General features: G+C 39.2%; 2 protein-coding genes across 2 annotated transcripts; one reads left to right on the top strand and one right to left on the bottom strand.

Annotated features, from left to right (window-relative positions):
• Window positions 1–1,823: 1,823 nt before the first annotated feature.
• Window positions 1,824–5,626, top strand: LOC112183818 (probable GTP diphosphokinase RSH2, chloroplastic). Its single transcript, XM_024322151.2, has 5 exons — window positions 1,824–3,077; window positions 3,186–3,371; window positions 3,842–4,302; window positions 4,508–5,018; window positions 5,129–5,626. Exons 1-5 carry the CDS (start codon window positions 2,346–2,348, stop codon window positions 5,435–5,437), a joined length of 2,199 nt encoding a protein of 732 aa, XP_024177919.1. The 5' UTR covers window positions 1,824–2,345; the 3' UTR covers window positions 5,438–5,626.
• Window positions 5,627–5,784: 158 nt separating this feature from the next.
• On the bottom strand, window positions 5,785–7,750 carry LOC112183819 (transcription initiation factor TFIID subunit 9). Its single transcript, XM_024322152.2, has 3 exons — window positions 7,533–7,750; window positions 6,511–6,948; window positions 5,785–6,310 (listed from the first exon to the last, which is right to left on the bottom strand). Exons 2-3 carry the CDS (start codon window positions 6,766–6,768, stop codon window positions 6,038–6,040), a joined length of 531 nt encoding a protein of 176 aa, XP_024177920.1. The 5' UTR covers window positions 6,769–6,948; window positions 7,533–7,750; the 3' UTR covers window positions 5,785–6,037.
• Window positions 7,751–23,443: the final 15,693 nt, after the last annotated feature.

Genomic DNA, 23,443 nt, shown 5'->3' with positions numbered 1-23,443 from the left:
GTACAATGACAAACGGACGGTCACCTAACAGCCGTCAATGGCGAACACGTGTTGGACTCGCTTGCTGACCATGTGGCTTAGTGATGCGTGTGAGTGCCACTTGCTGCTCCTTTACAGACCCACGAAACTGAATGGGGCAGTTAAATCCGGTTTTTATATGAATCGGGAAATTGTGAGAAGAAAAAATGGAGAATTAAATATTATTATGTATGGTGGCTGCGGGGTGGTCCTTATCGTGGACTGCTGTAATGTTCTGGACTTCTGGAGCTTCTCCAGAAATGTAGAGAATTATCTCTCATTTCTATTTTAGTTTTTTTTTTGTTTTTTTTCTCGGGGAATTTTCTGTTTGATTGTCGATTATGCCCCTCTGATTTTTGTGAACTATTCTTTTCTACTTTTCTGCCAATTGTTTTTGTTTGTTTCCCCTCCTAAAAAGTCATCCTCCATAGAAATAAAATAAAATAAAATGGAAAATAGGGATTGTTTTCTCCAACTTCCTCCTTGGAATTTGTAATTTAATGACTGATATTATAGTTAAATTATGAATTTAATTTGTTATGTTTTCTCGACCATTACGTTGATAAATTTTTCAAGTATTCTAAATATAAGTATGCTTTAATTGCTGTTCAAGCATTCTCTTGTACATTTATTAGGAACATACGTAATTTGACACAGAATTATATCTTTAATACACGTCAAACATGAATAACATGTGACGGATTGACAGACAGTACCGTTGATTAACGACTGAAAATATGCGTCACACATGTTACGTCTCGTTAAACTGCATAAAGCGCGTGCTTGCATGACAACATTCATGTCCATCTCGATAATTTTGAGTTTTAATCCGATCTTTGTCATGGTCAAGCACACACACCTACGGTTTTGCAAATTATTATGCACCTATTAGTCTACTACTACAGTTTGCTTAGGTTGCACTCTTCTATACCTTAGACGCAACGCAACTAGTTTAATATGGGTTTAAATATTTGGCCCTTTCTCTAATCCAATTATCTGCTCCAACACGCATGCTTTACTGTCATTTTGCCAATCAACTTTCATATACTTATGGATAGTTAATTATTTCAATTTAGTTAAGTTTTGGACCAAAAGCTTGATTGCATCATAAAGGCACATAAGTGCGAACCTTTTGTCCATAGTGGGAAGCAATGACTATAATTGAGTTTTATATTCTGTTACCATTTCAACAACGAATCAAATCAGTAATATAAAACTAATCAAGTAGATAAGGCACGTACCATAAAAATGATACACTAGATGAAAGAATACTTCAAGCACGATAAAAACAATTCAAGAATAATCACGTTGATTAATTCTAATCCTATATTGGCCCACGAGTTTAATACCTTATTTGATTCTTTGTCCATTTGGGTTTGGATAAACATATAGTCTAATCCAAATCTACAATATTATGATTTAGTTTAAGATTTTATTCCTAAGCACTTTCCGACGATAGCTACAAAGAATAAATAGAAGAAATAAAAAACTGTATTCGACTAGAATATACATAAATTTATTAATTACTCAAAAACATTAATTTAATTACTCAATCATAACCTTTTCTTTATAATTATTCTTTCTAATCAAGCATAGAAACAGAGTTAGATTCATGCAATGAAAAGCCTTTCTAGTGAATTGTTCTATAATTAGATTTGAATTGGTTTAACCCAATATTCCAGACCACCATCCTTGTTGTATGGTCTAAATTCAAAAAGTACTGCCTCTGTTAATTCGGACACAACGCCAGGGTAAACAGGGAATTCCACATTGGATTTCCCTGGCCAAAAAGCAATTACAAATCGAAAAAGAAAGAAGGGGGAGACAGAGGGAGAGGGAGAGAGAGAGAAAAAGAGATTCTTCTTCAATAAAAATCAAGGACGAAGAAGAACTTCTTCTTCAATTCTCCTTCTCGTTTTCTCTCCCTCTCTCTTTCGCTCTCGCTAATAATCGTTTTCCAGGCGTCTTTGACTCACTCTCCTCGAAAAATTAGGTGAAGTGTATTGTATAAAATTCCAACAAACTGTAGCTCAATTTCTTTCCCATTTTACACTTTTCTCTCACCTGTTGCTTATAGATTCATTTTGATTTGAGGATCCAATAAGCTTGATTGTAAATTTGTAATTGGGTAGCAGGGCGCCTCAGAAATTGACCAACTGGGTTTCGGGGAAATCCAAATTGGGTTTGTCTGAAATTCAGATATTTGCTTTATTTGTTTTTGGGAAAGTAAGTGACTTTCTGTGAGGAAAATTACTGGGTCTGAGACGGAAATTCAATTTCAGTGAAAGCTTTTCTCTCTCGATCTGGGTTTTGTGATTTGAAGAGCCATGACGGTCCCGATTGCTCTGTACGCAACGCCGCCGAGCAGTGTGTGCTCGCACGCCACGTTTGATTTCGAATTGAGCTCCAGATCTTCGTCGTCCACGGCTTCGACGCCGTCCACGTCACAGAAGCCGGCGATGGGGGGCTTGTCGTGCTTGTTCTCGTCTCCGACGGTGAAGCATGCCTCGTCTTCTTCCAGCTTTTCGGGCGGAGGAGGTGAGGAATTGGGGTCGATGTGGCCTGATAGGGGTGAAGAGTTGAAGGAGCTGAGTAGCTCGTTTCGGTATTCGCAGGGCAAGTTCAATGGGGCTTCAATGAATAGAGATCAGAGCCCGATTTCGGTGTTTCAGGGTCCGGTTTCGAGTAGCAGCAGTGGGGTTTCGAGCTCTGCGAGGAGCCCTCCGATGAGAATTGCGCGGGAAAGGAGTAGCAATGGAGATGTGAACTTGCGGTGCGGTAGTAATGGGCTGTTTAATGGCTTTGTGAGGGGTGCTTTGGGGTCTTCCTGTGTGGATTATGACTCGCCGAGCTTCGAGGTGCGAAATGAGGCTCTGGAGATGAGATCATCAGCTGTGCTGGATGAATTGACTTTCAACATGGAGGATGGGTTTGTGGAGGGCAATTTCGAGCCTTATGCAAGTGAGTTGCTTGTAGGTGCGCAGTTGCAGCACAAGATTTTCTATGAAGAGTTTGTCATCAAGGCTTTCTATGAGGCTGAGAAAGCACACAGAGGGCAGGTAGTTTTGGATTTGATTGCTCTTGAGTGGTTTTGTTTTCAGTTTGCGATTTTGGTCAATTGGGCTGAGAAGTTTTGTGTTGTGTTGCATCTTATTGTTTTATTGTAGATGCGAGCAAGTGGTGATCCGTATTTGCAGCATTGTGTAGAAACGGCGGTGCTGCTCGCATTGATCGGGGCTAATTCCACGGTTGTTGCTGCAGGGCTTTTGCATGACACGCTTGATGATTCTGTTATGAGTTATGACTATATATTTGGAAAATTTGGAGCAGGAGTTGCTGACTTAGTTGAAGGGGTAAGAGAATGAGAATTTTTTCATTACTCTATTGTGTGACTCAGTAGGAGTAATTAGATGAGTTTCTGTTTGTGTATGAGTAGTATTTCGCAATCATTGGCATAGGACTTTTACATATGGTGTTGTACATGTAGTGTAATTGAACTCCACTTATATAACTATCGCTAATATGTTTCTCACAGCAAGCGTGTGTAGAGATAGTATTGTTGTAGCTATAATGATTTACCTAATGACGTTCTTCCATAAGATACACAAGGGCTTTACTTTTGCCAACTTTTGTTTATTTAGTTTTCTTTTGTCTTTATTTGTGTTGGATGTGGGGAAGATACTGCTTCATATTCTATTGTATGAAGCACAAAAAAGTGAAATCAGAGTGAAGAGGGATATTATCATTGTCTGGGTTAATTTGTTTTTTGTTTTGTTTTGTTTGAGTAATGAACTTATCCTTTGGAGTGTTGTTGTTTACTTAGGTGTCAAAGCTGAGTCATTTGAGCAAGCTTGCCCGTGATAATAATACTGCGTGCAAGACAGTTGAGGCAGACCGTTTGCATACCATGTTTCTTGCCATGGCAGATGCTCGAGCTGTTCTCATTAAATTGGCTGATCGATTGCATAATATGATGACACTGGATGCATTGCCCTTAGCTAAACAGCAAAGGTTTGCAAAAGAGACTTTGGAGATCTTTGTGCCATTGGCCCACCGATTAGGAATCTCAAGCTGGAAGGTGCAGCTAGAAAATTTATGTTTTAAGCATCTCAATCCAGACCAACATAATGACCTATCGTCTAAGCTTGAAGATTCATTTGATGATGCAATGATTACTTCTGCCACAGCGAGATTAGACCAAGCTCTTAGAGAAAAAGCCATTTCCTACCATGTACTCTGTGGACGGCATAAGAGCTTGTATAGTATCTACTGCAAAATGTTAAAGTATGTTCTCCCTCTCTGCTCTTGGCTCCTTTACTAGTGAAATTATGCTTGCAGCATGAAATTAATACAAGGTTGCATGTTTTGCTAGCCATAAGTTCTGGCATATTGGAAGTTCTACAAGGTTGCTTGTTTTGTTTCTGGCATATTATTCCCCTTGTATAATTGAAAATTTTAGTTGACTTATTGGGTGGGTTATTTTGTGCAGAAAAAAACTGAACATGAGTGAAATTCATGATATCCATGGGCTACGTTTGATTGTTGAGAAAGAGGAAGATTGCTATCAAGCACTGAAAGTTGTTCGCCAGCTATGGACTGAGGTTCCGGGGAAGTTCAAGGACTACATAACACAACCCAAGTGTAATGGGTATCAGTCACTTCACACTGTGGTCATGGGTGAAGGCATGGTACCCTTAGAAGTGCAAATTCGAACAAAGGAGATGCATTTGCAAGCTGAATTTGGATTTGCTGCTCATTGGAGATATAAGGAAGGTGATTGTAAGCATCCATCATTTGTGCTTCAGATGGTTGAGTGGGCAAGATGGGTGGTCACTTGGCAGTGCGAGGCAATGAGCAGAGACCGGTCGTCGATTACCTATGCTGACTCAATCAAGCCACCTTGCAGATTTCCTTCTCATTCCGATGACTGCCCTTATTCTTACAAATCCCACTGTGGTGAAGATGAGCCAGTATTCGTCATTTTGATAGAGAATGACAAGGTTTATTTCTAAAACTTAACATATTCTTGACCAGTATTATTAACTAAAATTATCATACACTGGAGTGTTTAACAATTGTATGTCTGACCATATTTGTTCTTGTATTCCAGATGTCTGTGCAAGAATTTCCTGCAAACTCGACGATTATGGATCTGGTTGAAAAAGTTGGGCGGGGGAGCATGAGATGGACAACATATGGCCTCCCATTGAAGGAAGAACTGAGGCCTAGGCTGAACAAAATGCCAGTGAGTGATCCTACATGCAAACTGCAGATGGGGGATGTAGTGGAGCTGACTCCAGCTATTCCTGACAAGTCATTAACAGAGTACAGGGAAGAGATTCAACGCATGTACGACCGGGGCAGGACCGTATCAAGTGTAGGGTCTCCTGCTAAAAGCATGGTAGGCTGGAGAAGATGACCTTGTGCTCGATTGTCCCATATATAGTGTATTTCCGGGCGCACACGGTTATTCTTGTACATAAAATCAAAAGCATTTGTATAGAACAGCTACATGGTTCTGCTATTTGATGGCCATCTGAATTCAACATGGTGTAGAACGGTTTATCTTCGGAGTTCCCAAATTGAATGCACTATATATTTCATCATACTCCGACAGGACTTGTTTCATTATGCTGAATGGATGCTTTCTAATATTAACTAAAATAGATGAGTAAACGCAGAGAAACTGTTGGTTGGACATATCTTTGTGTTTAGTTGGTTATAATGAACAATTTATCCTCAACTATACAACAATGAATTCACGACTTGATCTGCAGTCTATTTCTTCTTTGAATGTGGGGATTGTAGTACATGACAAGTAATCCTTAAAACCACAGCGTCCAAGCATTATCATTGTAAAAGGAACAGATACCAGAACTAAACGGCATGATGTTTACATTCTACTACATGTATAAGTATCATTACAAATCAGCATTTGTGACGAGTCAACAATAGTTTGATCTCGCTTCTCTAGACCAAAACGAACAGCGGCTTCTTCCCTTACATACCATATATAGCTTCACTTGGTGCGTTTAGCAAGGGGAAAAGATACCTTTTGGGATGTATTCTGCGGTATATCAGTAGGCTTCTGCTCTTGGGGTGGATTGGGTTCAACAGTTTCTTCATCCTCTTCCATTTCTTCAACTGCTTGAGCTGGTCGTTTCTTAGGGACTGCCAATTGATAATTTGGGCTGATCAAGGTATCCTGGTCAGGTGGTAGCGCCACACCAGGCCCTGAGATGGATTTTGGTAATGGAATTTTGTTCCTGTTTCTGGCCAACTCCAGTAGAACCTGATTAAGAGTTAGCTTAAACATGTCAAAGTTTGTTATGTAATGTCCTAGATACACAAAGAACCCGATGGCATTTGCATTATCTCTTTGTTCGATCTTATAACACATAGCATAGTATATTCTGATGCATTTTCTTCTACATTTTTATTACATGAACTCAGCATTAGCATGTGAAAAAGAAGGGGTCAGAAGTAAATTACCTCCCTTGGAGGGGGTTGCGAGAAGCTGAAATTGACCTTGGACTGAATGGCAAGCTTGACATCATCACAATCAATCGCACCCTTGCCCGCGTGATCAGAGTAAACTTGGGCATCACTGAGTACATCGACCACGTACCGATACCATAGCTCCAAGAATTGGTGAATAACGCGAGGTTCATATTCCTCCACACCCATTGATTTTAATAGCGTCTTCACAATCTTTGCGTCTCTTGGTAAGTCCTCATCTTCCCCTGCCATTTTCTGGATCTGGGTACTTCTACTAGGTAGGGGTAGAGCTAATGGAATGAACTAAACCTCCAAGTACTAATGTGTTTCAGTAATCTGGACTCATGCAATCAACCACGCAAACTCTCGTAAGATTATCAGTCTCGACTCCCTTTTCACACCAAGGCCGAAAGAAATTGTAGCAAGAATGACCTGCAGACATTAGTATAGAGCAAAAGTGCTTAGAGGGGGAAAAGTTACAGAACTTCAACAACCTAGCACAATAGTAGCACAATTTTCTTGATTCATTATACAGAACAACAATGAAAAGTCTGCTATTAGGGCAAATCGCAACAACGAAAACGACAAGGGTTACAAGCAGGGGCGTAGCCAGGATTCCAAAATGGGGTGGGCAATTTTTTTGGGCGAAGGCCAAAATTTTTTTTTGATGTCTCTATAGCCAAACCTGCATAATATCAATAAATCTCATCAACCCATTCCCAATTATCAACCTTAATCATTGTAACAGCAACAACCCGATACAGAGATCCATTCCCAATTATCAAGTATCAACCCATCATCAATTCATCATTCATCATTCATCAACAACCCATTACCCATCACTCCATCAGCAATGACAATCAATTTATTCAATTATCAAACATTCAACAAAAATACGTCCCTGCCCAGTTGACAATCAATGAATCAATCAACCAAAAATCCAAAACATTCCCAATTATCAACCCATCATCAACAACCCATCATCAATGACAATCAATCAACCAAAAATTCAATACCTGGGATCTGGATTGAAGCCTTGAAACTGCGGAAGTCGCAGACTCGCAGTGGAGCTGTGGAGGTGGCTCGGTGGCGGAGGAGGTGGCTCGGCGGACTGGCGGACTGCAGGACTCACTAATCGAACCTGGAAGGCTGGAACTCTGGAAGGGGAAGCAAAATGGGGACAGCTGCACAACGCCACAGGGGGAGAAGGGGAGAGTCGACGACACCTACATCAGTATATATATATATATATATATATATATATATATTTTTTTTTATTGGGCTATACCCGGTCGATTTTGGGGCAAATTTTCGCTCGGGCTGTAGCCCAAGTAGCCCTTGTCTTGGCTACGCCCCTGGTTACAAGGCAAGCACCAAAATTAAAACGAAAACACGATGAGAGTCAAGTAAAATGGGAGACCTAAGAACCCCAAATTAGTATCTGTTGTTTAAATGGAAATTAGCATATCTCAAATTCTCAATTGCTCCGCGGTTATATACAGAGGAAAGGATCAGCTTGACATAGAATTGCTTGAGAATGTTTCACCTTAACATTTGACAATATGGACAACACAGAAACCGCTCTGCTCTTTAAAAATTAAGAATTTATTAGCAGGAATTTTGAATTGCATTATTTTAAACTCTGGATCGAGCTTACCTACATTTACAGTTCAAATCAAGAAGAGGACAGAAAGAGCAGAATCTGGAGCGATGAGTAAAGAAGGAGGTAGCTACTGTTGTATCGCCGTGTAGTTAGAGAGAAGGAGGCTGTTGGGTTTGTTTGAGAGATAGAGAGCGGTGAGTGATTGTGATTAAAGCTAGGGCTTTAGTTGACCAAAAAAAAAAAACTAGGGCTTTGGCGACTGGTGAGTAGGGATGACAAAAATCCCCAATGGGGTGAAGCTGCATTGGATACCCGCCCCTAAATGGGGGGATATTCAGGGACAAATGGGAATGGGGATCCCCAATTCCCGCTATCTAAGATTGGGGATGGTAAAGTGATCCCCATCCCCAAACCTGCCCCAATAATATATGGGAGAAACTCACAAACAGTACTTGAACTTCAAGCCACTAATAACTTTCGTACCTCAAGTTTAAAAAATATCAGATTAGTACCGGAATATGGGAGAAACTCGCAAACATTACCTGAACTTCAAGCCACTAATAACTTTCGTACCTTAAGTTTAAAAAATATCAGATTGGTACTGGAACTTCTGACCCCGACCCAATATCAGTATCTAAGAACAGTAAAATCGTTAATGGAGTTAATTTTTGAAGGGTAAATATGTAATTTCATTGTTCATCATCTAAAAAAACTCTCCCCCCTCTCTCTCTGCAAACCCAGATTTTTCAATATCTTCTTCATACCTCACACACACAAACCCAAATCGACCAAAAGAGAGGTGAGAGGAGTTGGTGGTGGCTGGTACGGTGGCTATTGAAGAAGTGAAAGGTTGGTTGATACTTGATAGTGGTGATGAGGTATGAAGATGAAGAAGAAGAAATCTGGTATTGCAGAGAGAGGGGAGAGTTTTGGAGATGGTGAATAGTGAAATGACAGATTTACCCTTAAAAAATTAACCCTGTTAACGATTTTACTGTTCCCAAGTACTGATATTGGATTGGGATCAGAAGTTCAGGTACCAATCTGATATTTTTTGAACTTGAGGTACGAAAGTTATTAGTGGCCGATAGGCCAGGTACTGTTTGTGAGATTTTCCCATGATATATACATATATTTAACTTATATATATTTTAATTTATTTTTTATAATATAAATCACAAATATATACATTTACTATTTTACTTTAATGGTGTTTTGACTTTTGCACTCACTGAATTATGATTTATGAATTTAATCATGTTTTAAATTTATTTGTTGTAGATTTTGATTTAAATAAAAAACAATATGAGAAAAAATTATTTTATTTATTAAATTTTTATTGGGGATTTGAGGTGGGTTTGGAGGCTTAGTCCCCAGTGAGAATGAGGATGGGGAATCCCCAATATATTTTTATTGGGGATTGGGGTGGGGATGGGGATGGTATTATGTAGGCCTGGGCACGGTTCGGTGCGGATCGGTTTGAAGCCCAACCCGCATCCGAACCGCATTAAACGGTTTGCTTGTTTCCCACACCGCAACCGCTTTTTTTTTATCATAGGCCGAATTCTTCGGTTACACAGAAATCCAGTTCGGTGCGGTTTCGGTTTCGGTGTGGGCCGGTTTCAATGTTTGGCCTTAAAAGTCAGATGTCCCTTCCATAGCTCCCTTCCACAACCTGCAAGTGCAAACAGAATCACAAATTTTTTGATTGAAACAAAACACAGACAAACCCCCATACCACACTGTCACCCACCATCATCATCATATTCAATTCAATAATTCCAATATAGTACTCCAATTGAAACAAAACACAGACAAACCCCATACCCATACTTTCTCTGTTTCTCACCCACCATCATCATCAAATTCAATTCAATAATTCCAATACAATACTCCATCATGTTGTCTTGAAGAGTCCGCCCAAGCCCATAAAAATATTCCTCTGTTTGTATTAATCCCACAGCAGTGCGTACAGAGAGGTGAGGAAATGAATTGATGAGTCAGTGATACAGAGAAGTGAGAGAACAACGTTTAGAAAATAAGAGACGAAAAGAAAAGAGAAGGCTGAAGCCTGAAGGCATACCCGATTGGCCGATCTGGTCAGAAACGAGAGACTGAGAGAGTGAATTGACTCTTCTCTCGAGAAGAGAAGAGATAGCTGGGTTTGAGGCTTTGAGCCGTCGAGGTCGCTTCTTCTGGGTTGACTGGTTGAGGGAGAGGAGTGAAAGCGGCGTGAAAGAGGAGCAGGAAGTGTCGAAATGAGACAATGAGGTGAGGTCGCGAGGGTTAGGCTTTTAGAGTTAGATGTTAGGACTTGGTGCAGTCGAGTTCACATAGGCTCGGATTTCAACCAATGAGAGTTTGACAGGTATTTACTAATTAAAAAAATTTAAATATTAAAGCGGTCCGGTTCGGTTGTATTCGGGCGGTTTAAGGGTGAGGACCGGTTCCGACCCGGATACATACGGTTCGGTGGGCCAAGCCTCATTTTCTGCTCTGTTTTCAACCGGTTCGGTTCCCGACCCGGATTTTTCGGTTCGGACGGTTCGGTAACCGGATTTCCTGTCAGAAATGCCCAGGCCTAGTATTATGATCCCCATCCCCAACCCGCCCCATTGCCATCCCTACCGGTGAGTGGGAGAAGAAAGATGACCCGGAATTGGCTTTTAGTCTTTTACTATAGCTCTGCACTACGAAACTTCCTGTTGAAATTATTAGTAGTTTTGAGTGGGTTGGGTTTGTGTCTCATTGGGCTTAGTGTTTCCTCCATTGAACAGGCCCATCTGCTTCCTAGTTGCTTTCTTTTTAGCATCTTTTTTTTTAAGCGGTGGTGGATAGTACTCACTAGAATGCTTGCCCGAGCGATGCTGCTGCTATTTCATCAACATTGTTCAATTCGATAGTAATGAATTCACAAACATTAGGTACATTATATTATCCAAAATCTGGTACTTCAGCCAGATTTCTAAAACACATATACACTCAGGTAATCAACTGTTCAAATATTAGGATCAATAAATGTCTTTTGTGTACATAAAAGACATTAAGTCAAATATATACCTGAATTGCAGACAATTAAACTGTCCGACAGCACACTGTTCCCAAAATCTGTAAAATAAAATAGGAACAATTAAAACTTTATAACAACATTTACAATCGTCGCAGATGCTATAAACTCAATGTAGAAAAACAACACAAACAATGAAAGCAAATGAAACCAGTGGCTGACCAAACAAAAATTCAGTTTTATACCTGAATAAGAATAAAAGATGGAGACAATGCTGAACAACAGACCAAGAAACAGTGGCACTGCAATGATACGTACACTTTTTTGCATAAAATCTGTAAAAAGCGAACAAAACTGCAACAAAATTATCAAACTAATCATATAACTACAAAATGTAATCTCAATGCAATATTTCTGTAAACCAAAGCAAAAACAAAAAGGGGAAAAGAAAAAAAAAATTGTTACAATAGGAAATTCTTATTTGAAATTGATCACAGAATGTTACCAAGCAAACTGATACACTGAGATTTGGTTTACATAATAGAAATGAATGATAATGCAAAAAATTCTTCCTTATCTTTGGTCTCTAAGTTCTTTTCTTCCTTATCTATTCTTAATTGAAATTGATCACATAACGTTACCAAGCAACTACCTAATTTTATTTCTAGCATAATCATCAAGATACAATTTGAAACTGAAAACAGTTGGCCTAAGAAACCATGGACTAAATTAGTCTAAGAAATACACATAAAAATAGAGCATGATACTATAGTGTGCACTCGATGAATAAAAATAAATTAATTATATTTTAAATGGAAACCAATTTGTAAAGTAAATTGAAAAGATATCCTAATCATTTTTAGAACTGAGCAAAGATGCAAAGTATTGTTTGTCTATCTTCTTAATAAGTCTATATGATTCTCTCCTCTCCCAAATCAGTTTTAGTGAAGCAGACTTTTATTTCAACAGGAACAGTAGCAGAAGATGTAATGTTATTGAATGTGATCCTCTCGTTCTCAAACGGATCGAGAGAACAGTAAGTAATTTCAGTACCTAGATGAATAACCAAAAAATCTAGCAATCCATAGCCAAAACTCACAATAACCGAGCCCAGAAGAATTGAATCGAGACAATACTCCAGAAATTCGAAACCTCCAATTTCCATCCAAAGACCACAACTTCAAACAAAATCCAGAATAAGCAAGCCCAGATGAACTTGAAAGGAGACAATATTCAGATTCGGATGCAATCAGACTTGAGAATTAGGTGACAGAATTACCAGATTAAAGGTTCCAACTTTGGAACCCTCGCATGAAATTATCGGATGCAATTGTATTGACTCCACGACGACTCTGTGCTTTAGGGATTTGCCCCTGATCTCCCTCTCTATCTCTTCGTGCAAAGCAAAGAAACGCACCCAATTTCTCTATCTCTCGATCGTTCTTGATTTGATAAAGATGGGAAAAACAGGAGAGATGAACACCAACTCTCCTTTACTAGGATAGAAGTCCTGGGCTCTTGGTTTTACTGTGCGGACTGAGACGGGTAAGGACCGGAAGTTGGATATAAATAGAGAAAAAATGTTAAAACATTTTAAAGGCCGCATTTTAGTACCTCTTAATTGGTGAAAAATTCATGATTTTTTTTATTTTAGCAATTTGAGTTGGACTCACCCAACACTAATTATTTATTTAGAAAATTACATATAAGTAACAGACTAAAGATTAAAAGACAAAATACCCACCTTATGTAAGTTTCATACAAATAAGGACAAGGAGTCCAGACCCAAAGAAAATAAAGCAACCTTAATCCCTAATGTTTCATAGGTAAGTACAAATTGAAATGATTTTTTGTTAAAATTACAATGATGCCACTGTAGGATAGAATAGCCTTTCTTCTAATTTAGGCAAACCACGTTATCTGCTTCATCAATAACGCCACGATCTCTCTTCTTCTTAATTAGCTTTCCCAGACCATATTTATTGCTACCATTTTCACCCACCACCACACTCTTCAGCTTTTTCAAACTATGCTTCCCTGATTCGACCCCTATCTATTTTCTCTTTGACTCTGTGTCTGGCTCTGTCCGTGATTTTCCAAAGTGTCTTCAATCTCTGAAAATACGTGTTCTTGCTCAGATTCAAAGGGAGGGCATTTGACTCTGAAGGTAAAGCCTTGTGGGTATCGAATTTGATGTGGGTTTTGTTTGCTAGATCAGAATCTGAATTGGGTTTGTCTCATTTCGTTGTTAGGTTTTTGCAGATCTGTCGTTTAGATTGTTTGATTGGCTTTGTTAGTTCTTGACGAGTATGACTTGAATCTTTGTTGAATGCTTGTTTCCAGTTGTTAAATGCTTATTCCCACTTCAAAATGCTTTGATGCTAATCTTGTACCATTGTCGTTTGTATCAGTAAATGTATTTGGTACTTTCCTTCTTGTTTGGTTTAGGTTGAGCCATTTTAATTTAGGTTCAAGCAAGAATAATTTGCTCACTGTGCCTTCAATTTCAGATTTGAAGCATTCTAGATATCTGAATCGGAGCAGCCATTGCAAGATTTGATCTTCACACAAGTTTTTGATAGGAGAGTTAGGGTTTTTGTTTTTGATGATGATTGGGTGATTGATTTGATGTTTGGTAATTGCTACTGGTTTGGTAATCTTGCTATGGGAATAATGTAATTTTCTATGTTTTTAATTTCATTCCTGGATTAACAAATCTAATCGCTCCTGCTCCTGCTATTGCAAATGAGGCTGCTACTGAACCAAGGACACGTTCAGCAATAAAGAAAAAAAAGGAAGCTTGATGAAGAACTCTGAGATTCTCTCTCTTAGCAACGTGTGAAAGAAAGAATATATATTTTTTCCTTTGAGAAGTAACATAAAGGGACTTCTTTTCCTACCTCTAAAATTGGCATTTGGATTTTTTTTTTTCAAGTTATAGTTGACTTTGTCAACTCGTGTCAAATTACTAATAAAAACACAAAGTCACAAACAAGAAAAAAAAAATGAAAGAAAGAGTTTCTTCTTACATTCAAGACAGTATGTAGTCTTCAACTTGGAAAAAATGAGAAAACATTATTCTCCAACGTAAACCCTACAATATACATCAAACTCTATGGAGAAAGTGACGATTCAGTAATTGAGCAAAACAACCTTTTGGTGTCTTCGCACAATGTATGGGTTTAGAAGTTTTATGTTCTTCTTTTTTCACTATCTTGGTTACAATGGGTCTGTTTATTTGAAAATCAAGACATCTTCAGCTTTTAACGTTTTGCTTTCAGGCCATTGAGATATCCCAAATATAGACCACATCCCTTTTCATCTCTCACGATTTTCTTGTTCTTTATTTTTGTTTTGTGCATGAATTCATATATGTATTTCTATTACTATGACATTTATAAGATTTTTTTATTGTCATTAAGTGGGGGAGGCCGGGAGGGGTTAAGAATAGTACAATGAGTTTTTAGTGGTATGAATAAAATCTTCCAAAAAAATGGTTTTTATTGATTTTATTGGATAGTGGGTGTTTTGGAAAAATTAGGGAGGTGTAGATAGCATATTAGTTATTTGTAAAAGTAAATTGGAGGTCTATTAAGTAGAGAGGTCCAAATGCCAATTTTGGAGGTATGAATAGAAGCTCACAAAGGGATTATTCTTACAAAAAAAAGAAAAAAAAATCTTTAAAAAAAAAAAAACATAGAGGGATTAAAAGTCAAAAGAAGTAGTTAAGGGTAAAAAAAGTTAATTAACTCATGACATGTGGCAAGTGGAGAGCAGATTGTTCTTATTTGTAAGATTTAGTCCTTATCTATACTATTATAGTATTATTAAGAGCAGAGAGTTTGTTAGCCAAAACAGAAAATTTTGGCCAAAATATCCCTCAAATATTAAAAAACATTTGAACTAAAATATTTGGGAAAGACAAAATGATCAATTCACAAATAAAAGAAAAAAAAAAGAAATTTAAAAAAAAAATCAAAAACAAAATATGTGCAGCAATTTTCTTTACATTCTATGAAATACATTCCCACATAATTATCCTCACCCGTAGGGTGTGTTTGGGGTCTAGTATGTTTAATTCAATCTACTTAAGGATAAAAAAGTAAATTAATTCATAAAATGTGGCAAGTAGAGAGCAGATTGTCCTTATATGTATAATTCAATCTTTAAAGGATGAATCTGTTAAATCATTTTTTGTCAATAACTTATATATAATTTGATATTGTTTTAGAGAAACGAGAATTGATAGAAAATCGTTGTTTATTCTCATTGATAATATGACATCTTTATATAGAGGATTACAAGGCATATAATCTGAATCATACAAGGAAAGGTAATCATACATTGAATAAGAATCTCTAAGATTCTCTAGCTACCCCTATTACCACTAGGTCAAGTAACCTAGAGTTTGGGCCAGACACAAAATAGAGATTTACTTGAATACTCCCCCTTGTGTCGCTCAAACTTGGTGTTCCTCTCATTGCCTGTTCAAAAACCTTGTCGAGTAACAAAAACCCTGTGGGATAAAAATAACTTCGGTCGAAGGAGAAAAAGAGTACAACACACCCTTCACGTTTCGAGATGAACATGTAGAAATCTCCCCATGATGTCTGCGCCTCCCCGTGATGACTACAATCATGGGAGTTCAGATAACTTCTGCAAGCCGATGCTTGCCACATGTTTCTCAAACGTGGATTGAGGCAATGACTTAGTGAACAAGTCTGCCATATTATCCTCATATCAAACCTGGTTCACTTTGATCTTGAGGAGCTTCTGTTGTTGCTGATTGTAGAAGAACTTGTGCGATATGTGCTTGGTGTTGTCATCTTAGATGTAACCTTGCTTCATTTGTTCAATGCAAGCAGCATTATCCTCACAAATGCTCATTGGCTCATCTGTGGTAGACTTCAGACCACAATTACTTCGAACATGCATAACTATGGATTGAAGCCATATACATTCACGAGCTGCTTCGTGAAGAGCAATAATCTCTGCATGATTCAAAGAGGTAGCGACTAGTGTGGTGACCCGAGAGGGAGGTCCCACAGTGCCGTGACCCCGAGCCAATGAGAAACCGACATGTCACGAATGACATCCCGATAACTCATCAACCCGAAATCGCAAGGCCTTTTGGGTTTAGACTGTTGGTTCACAAAACACTTTCTTAGACAAATCATTCTAGCAACCGAACATCATATTTTCAAGAGCGGAATTTAAAGTGGGCTAAAGAATTTGGGATTACAATAGGAGCCCAATTTGGAAAACAACAATTCACTAAGTAAATACAAGTATGAGAGACGCGCCACAGGGTTGCGGTTCTCTCGAAATTTTGTAAATAAGCGAATAGGAAACAAATAAAAGTAAACAAATAAGTGACTTAAAAACCTAGTAAAGGACTAAGACCTTAATTTAATAAAGTCAAAGAGAAATACGCCAAGCTGGGCCATGTGCCTCCCCTGTACGCTTTCCGACCACATGCTCGAAACCTGTACACTATTGTAAGGGTGAGCTTTCGTCCTCGCATGCCCAGTAGGGGCCGACCCAACCATGCTAGGTTTGAAAATAATATACTTGAAAATATTTACTACATAATATTGTGCATGTTTATCGAAAAATACTTTAAAAAGAGGAGGCAACCACAAACATTTGTTTTTCTTTTATAAAACATGCTTCACACAACTTGGAGCTCAGAGATACTTACTTGCCGGCTAAAATAAAAAAAATCGGTGACTGACCCGGTTCGTCATCCTTTGAGAACCGGCCAACTACTATGTAGTCCTTGTGACTACAAGTAGCGAAAGTGTCCATTTCCTGACCTTGAGTCTCCTATGACTGGTTCACTATTTGTACTCACTCTTCCTCGACAAACATAGGAGCACGGCCCCCTCCGGAGGTTCACTGTTATCGATACCATGGGATCCCTAGGAATCTACCTGTCTAGGTCCCATTCACTTTCAGGTCACAAGTACAAACATACAAAGAGTACAGTATCTCAACATGCAAGCACGATTTTCACAATAAGCAATTATCAGTTATGGAAACACAGATATTACGAGGCATCGACCAATGAACAACCAAAAATGTACTTACAGGCAACATATTAATATACTAGAGCATTCCACATATAGAAAAGCCTTTAACAAGGAAGGGACAGCTCACCCTACTTGGATATGGAGTGCTCGTCCGCAATGAGATTCGTTCTCGATTTTCGATCATTTGTCAGAATCCAAGTGCACATGCTCGAGTCCTTTATAGTAAAAATCGAATCAATAAGTAACTTGACAACATTACAACTCAACTAACCGAACAACCCAAATCTTTTACTCAAATCCCTTTAAGTCCATCGAGTTATCTTTTGATCAAAACAATGGTCTAGAACTTATGTTTGGAAGAATTTCTTTTAGTAGATAAAAACTATTATCCATTCCCAAACAATCCAAATGACGTAACATTTGATCATTTGGGATATGGTGATCAAACCTAACACTTTTGTCCATTAAGCATAGTTCGGCTCAACTCATTTGACCTTTCTTTGTTTAACATTCTTTCGATAAGAAAAACAAAGGATAATTTACCATTCCCAAATGAGTTTGTTTACTATGTTCATTCCGGGACATGGTAACTAAGTAAACACTTTAATTGTAATTATTTCCTTTACTTGAATCGAATAACTTAAATCATAAGGGATCCACCATTTTCTTGACCAACTGCTTCTCAATATTAACATCAGTCACATAATCTAGTTTACTCAGTAAAATTGATCCAATCTCAATTACCAAACTGTTTAAGCATTTAACTCAAAATAAAAAGTCACCTCAATTCAACCTCCATTTAATCGATTTTCCAATCATCTTACAATATGCTTAATTCACCATGAATTCACAATTTTGTTCAATTCAACCACAACAATTCCATGATCACCAAACCAGGCCCTTATCATCTTCTCTCCCAAACTAGAAGCTAATTTGTTGTGGCTGCAATCCACCACCTTTAACCTTTCGGATCCCTAGCAGATAAAACACAATCAATAAGCAACCCAACACCAATTCTGTATCTAAAACAAAAACTGCAGAATGTCCTTATCATGTATCTTATAGGTCTCTTCGACGCAGTGGTGGCCTCAGACTAATGTCCTTCATCCAAAACTTCGCTCCTTATCCCCACCACAGAACACTTTTTTTAATTAATCAATCACAATAACCAATAGGCTTGAATTTATAATCTAAAAGGATTGGATTCTTACCCTGTCTCGATTCTTTCCAAGGTCATGAACTCAATGACCTGCTGCACCTTATATCCCTCATCAGTTATTCCTCATCTCTTTTAGAACATAATTGAAAACAAGACCAGAAGCTTTCCATCTGATCTACAGTCCATGTTTCAACCAAGTCCAGAAAACCCTAGATTAGAAACCTACTTATATCAGAATCGAAGTTCAACTACCCAAGGAATGAGGCTTGAGAACATCTTACCAAATGAAGGGATTACGCCGATGAAGATCATGGCAGTGCTGGAGTATCTCACGCGCCTGCGGCGGCGCGTGAAGTGAGTGCGGTGGTTCTGGTCAGGGTCAGAAGTCGGGAGTTTGGGTTTCGAAGGATAGTGTAGGTCCGACTCTGTTTATGGAAGTGTTGAAGCTCGATTCGAGCTGGAGATCGGAGAATGAAGGCATGCAGAACTGGGACCTCCGGCGTTGTTTGTACTGCGTCATCAGGCGTTGGCGGGAAGAGGGGTTTCTGGGTTTTGCTATGCTTTTCTTGTTGAGTAGAACAACGGTGGTGGAAGGGCGTGGAGATCGCTGGAAAATCGATGAGGGTCGAGGAACAGTGACGCGCAGTCTTGGTTGTCGAGTGCCAAGGAGGACGGTGGTGCATGGCCGTGATTTTGGTGAGGTTTGTGTAGCCAGTGGCGGAACTATTAAGGGGCCAGTGGTGGCCCTGGCCCCCCAAACTTTTCAAGTGCACACATGGACACATGTAATTAGTGTATAGATTTAATATGTTTTAGACAAATACTATGAGATTGGCCCCCCCATAACATTTTTCATAATTGTTCGGCCCCCCCAAATGGAACTCTCTAGTTCCGCCACTGTGTGTAGGAATTGGATTCTAGTTCGAAGGGTGGAGGTGGTGTTGCAAGGTGGTGGCTGGAGATGGTAGTTTGCGGTGGTAGCAGAGGGAAGAGGAGAGAGAGGTCGGGGGAGAGAGAGAGAGAGTATGACGCGGCTGCAAGGGAGAAAGATGAGAGTTTTTGGTTCTAGGGTTTCCAAGTATTCTATTTATAGTTGGGTGCGTAAAATACCAATTTTGCCCTTGCGATGAATTTCGAAACTCTCCTAGTTAATTGTCTTCGGTTTTGAACTCGTAACTTTTCTTTTATTCGTTTTTCGTCGGAAACTTTCTAAGTCATTTCTCAACTTCATCCTAGGCCCAAAACTCGATTTCGTAAAAACCCAAAATCCAAAACTTTGTTACAACTTAATTCGTCTCACTTTCAGATTTGCTTCGACAATCTTTCGTCCTAACGAACTTTAGTAATCTTTCTAGGCCCAAGAGGAAGAACCTTGGCCCAAACTTAAATTATAAGGCCCAAATCGTGATCTTGAGACCAAAATGATCTCCAAGGGTCAATTTCTTCACTTAAATCACCTGGCGAAAAATTACCTTAAAAAATTTTCGGGGGCTCACAACTAGGGTCTGCTTTGTAGACCTTCAAGATATCTCAGTCTTTCCCATGGTGAATATATAACTGGTTTGAGAATGACCTTTGTGCAGGTCAGAGAGGTACCTAGCATAAGCAAAACCTTCCAAAACACTTATATCGTTTTGGAATGGGGAGAGGGAACGCAGTCCACTATGTGCATCCCTGGCATTTGATGGGTTCGAATCCATCGTCTCTTTGAAGGGATAGAACAAGCCTATATCAATCGTACCACTTAGGTATCAAAAGATATCTTTAACATCAGTCCAATGGCGTCATGTTGGCGCAGAGCTATATCTAGCTAACAAGTTCACATCGAAAGAGATGTCCGGTCTCATGTATTGTGCTAAGTACAATAATGCGCCTATTGCACTCAGATAAGGCACTTCTGCCTCTAGCACTTCTTCGTCGTCATCTTTTGGACGGAATGGATCTTTCTTTGGATCAAGACTACGAACGACCATTGGGAGGCTTGAAGGCTTAATCTTATCAGTATTAAAACGCCTAAGCATCTTTTGGGTATAAGCTGATTGATGAATCAGGATACCATCTTTATGGTGCTCAAGTTCCAAACAGAGGCAAAACCGTATTCTCCCAAGATCTTTCATCTCAAACTTAGATTTCAAGTATTTAGCGGTTTCCCTTAACTCTTTAAGGGTGCCAATTATATTCATGTCATCGACATAAACTGCTACTATTGCAAATCTGAATTTTGTCCTTTTTATGAACACACATGGGCATAGTTCATTGTTGACATATCCCTTACCAATCAAGTAGTCACTTAGACGGTTATACCACATTTATCTAGATTGTTTCAATCCATATAGTGAGCGTTTCTATCTTATAGCAAACCCACTCAGTGGTTTAGAGCCACTTGATTTGGGTAACGAAAGCCCATCAGGAATCAACATGTATATCTCTGTATCTAGATCCCCATATAGATACGCAGTAACCACATCCATAAGCTGTAAGTTCAGTTTTTCAGAAACTACCAAACTGACAAGGTAGCAGAATGTTATGACATCCATTATGGGAGAATAGGTCTCATCATAGTCGATTCCAGGGCGTTGTGAGAAGTCTTGAGCCACAAGGCTAGCTTTGTACCTTACAATCTCGTTTCTCTCATTACGCTTTCTAACGAATACCCATTTATGACTAACTGGTTTGGTGTTGTGCGGTATTGGTACAACTTTTCCAAATACCTTTCTTTTAGCTAGAGAATCAAGTTCTGTCTGGATTGCATCTTTCCATTTTGGCCAATCAGCTCTACGTTGGAATTCATCAACGAAGAGTGGTTCGATGTCACCGGTCTCAATAATCTCGCGCGCGACGGAATATGAGAATACATCATCAATGATGATGAAGCTTCTTTATCATGTCTCATATACACTAGTGTAATTTACAGAGATCTCTACTTTCTCAATGATAAGATCTGATATTGAGGCGTCCCCCAATGATGTCTCTTGAACATAACCATAATTTGGAACATTCTCATGAGACAGATTTTGAGTATAGATGATCAAAGGATTTGTTTGTGGCTCATTCGCTCTCTTTCTAGGGCGAGTATCATTTGAACCAATTGGTCTACCACGCTTCCTCGCGGGACCTGCGGCCATAGACACCACATCATTGCCATCCTGGGCAGTGGCGCCATCTCTTGGTGTCACAGGAGTGGCGTTAAGGCTAGTATTCAAGACGTCAATCCTTGCAGGCACGTTTGCAGCAGGTATGTGTGATCTTGTCACTTTGGCAACATCAGAAAACGCATCAGGCAGAGTGTCTTCTTCTTTCTAGAGTGGAGTTCAATTATTCGTCGCACTTCAAGTTAGGACTGTGTGGTACAGGGATCTAGATGAGACATAGTGGGGACAGGCCACGACAATTCCTGTCGTTCCTGTTGAACATCTGTGTTCTTATCTCCCTCTAACGATGGGAAGACTGTCTTATCAAATTGACAATGATCAAATATAGAGGTAAAGAGATCGCATGTTAAGGGTTCAAGATAGCAGACGATAGTTAGAGATTCATATCCAATATAGATACCCATTTGTTGTTGTGGACCCATCTTAGTACGCTGTGGCGGCGTAATAGGCATATAAATGGCACACCCAAAAATGCATAAGTGCGAGATATCAGGCTTGTACCCAGTCACTAGCTGTAACGTAGAATAAGATTGGGTGGCAGTGGGTCGTAAATAAATTGGCGTTGCTGCATATAATATTGCATATCCCCAAGCGGAAACAGGGAGACTGGTGCGTATAACCAATGTTCGTGCTATCATTTGTAGTCATTTGATAGCGGCTTTCGCGAGACCATTTTGGGTATGAACATGGGGAACTGGATGCTCTACATCAATCCCCAGTAACATGCAATAGTCATCGAAAGTTTTTAATGTAAACTCCCAAGCATTATCAAGTCGAATTGACTTAATTGGATGGTAAGGGTAGTAAGCCCATAGACGGATAATCTGGGTGACGAGTTTAGCATAAGCAGCATTTCGAGTGGACAACAGTGCAACATGTGACCAGTGTGTGGACGCGTCAACCAATACTATAAAGTATTTAAAAGGTCCGCATAATGGTTAAATTGGTCCACAAATATCCCCTTGGATTCTCTGTAAGAAAGGAATGAGTATTTTCGGATCCTTTCCTTAGGACTGTCTCGGTCCTAATTTCCCAAAACAACAGGCTATGTAAAATGAGCGAGGGGCCTTAGAAGCAACCAATGAGGATTTTGGTTGGGCCTGAGTGTCTGTAGCGCTATTAGAAGTAAAATGTGTGACTACATCATCCATCATGGCATTGGAACCATGGAAAGTGGCATCCATGGCGTCTTGGCCATGGGGAGAAGCATCCATGGATTCATGGCCATGGGTGGCGCCATTTATGACGTCATCATAAGGGACTTGGGTGGCCCAAGACGGCGGCAGTGCGAAAAGCAGCAGTGGCAGTGGTCGTACTATGTCCTGGAATCAATTTTCGATTCTTGCTTTGTCTCACTCTAAAGAATGGATGTCCGTTAAGGACCATCATATCACGATCAGGATGTCCTAGTCGGTCATGCCAAAGCCAGTATGTGTTTGAATCCAAGAGATCTTCTCTTATCAAATTATTGGATTCAATTGGTTGAACTGTAGTGACGTAAAGTCTACTAGATTGACACATAAGCTTCTCTCAGATGCGCTTCCGTCCGCAATCATTAGAGGTAATGCAAAGGAACCCTTTTCCATTCTCAGTATGAGTTTCCGCATGGAATTCGTTGGCTCTTATATCTTTAAAGCTCAATAAGGTTCGATTTGCCTTATGAGCGTAGAAAGGTTCTGCGAATTTAATCAAGGTGCCATTTGACAATAGGAATTGGATCATTCCATGTCCTTGAAACTAAACCTGATGGCCCAGCCATCGTAGTCACAAAAGAATATGTAGGCAACATCTCTTAGAATAATTGCCTATGACGTAAAATGGTGTGCGTAATCGCACGACATTGTAGTTCTCCAGAATCCATTCCTAAAAGAAAAGCTCGTAATTAAAAAGGAGTCATAAAGAAAAGAACTCAACTTTTATTAATAAGCCAAACGAAATTACATCATTGTTTCTTAACTAAAGAAAATCTAATTC

Source organism: Rosa chinensis, chromosome 2 (assembly GCF_002994745.2).
Source record: "Rosa chinensis cultivar Old Blush chromosome 2, RchiOBHm-V2, whole genome shotgun sequence".
Taxonomy (NCBI): Eukaryota; Viridiplantae; Streptophyta; class Magnoliopsida; order Rosales; family Rosaceae; genus Rosa; species Rosa chinensis.
This window is presented reverse-complemented; position numbering and strand designations above follow the sequence as displayed.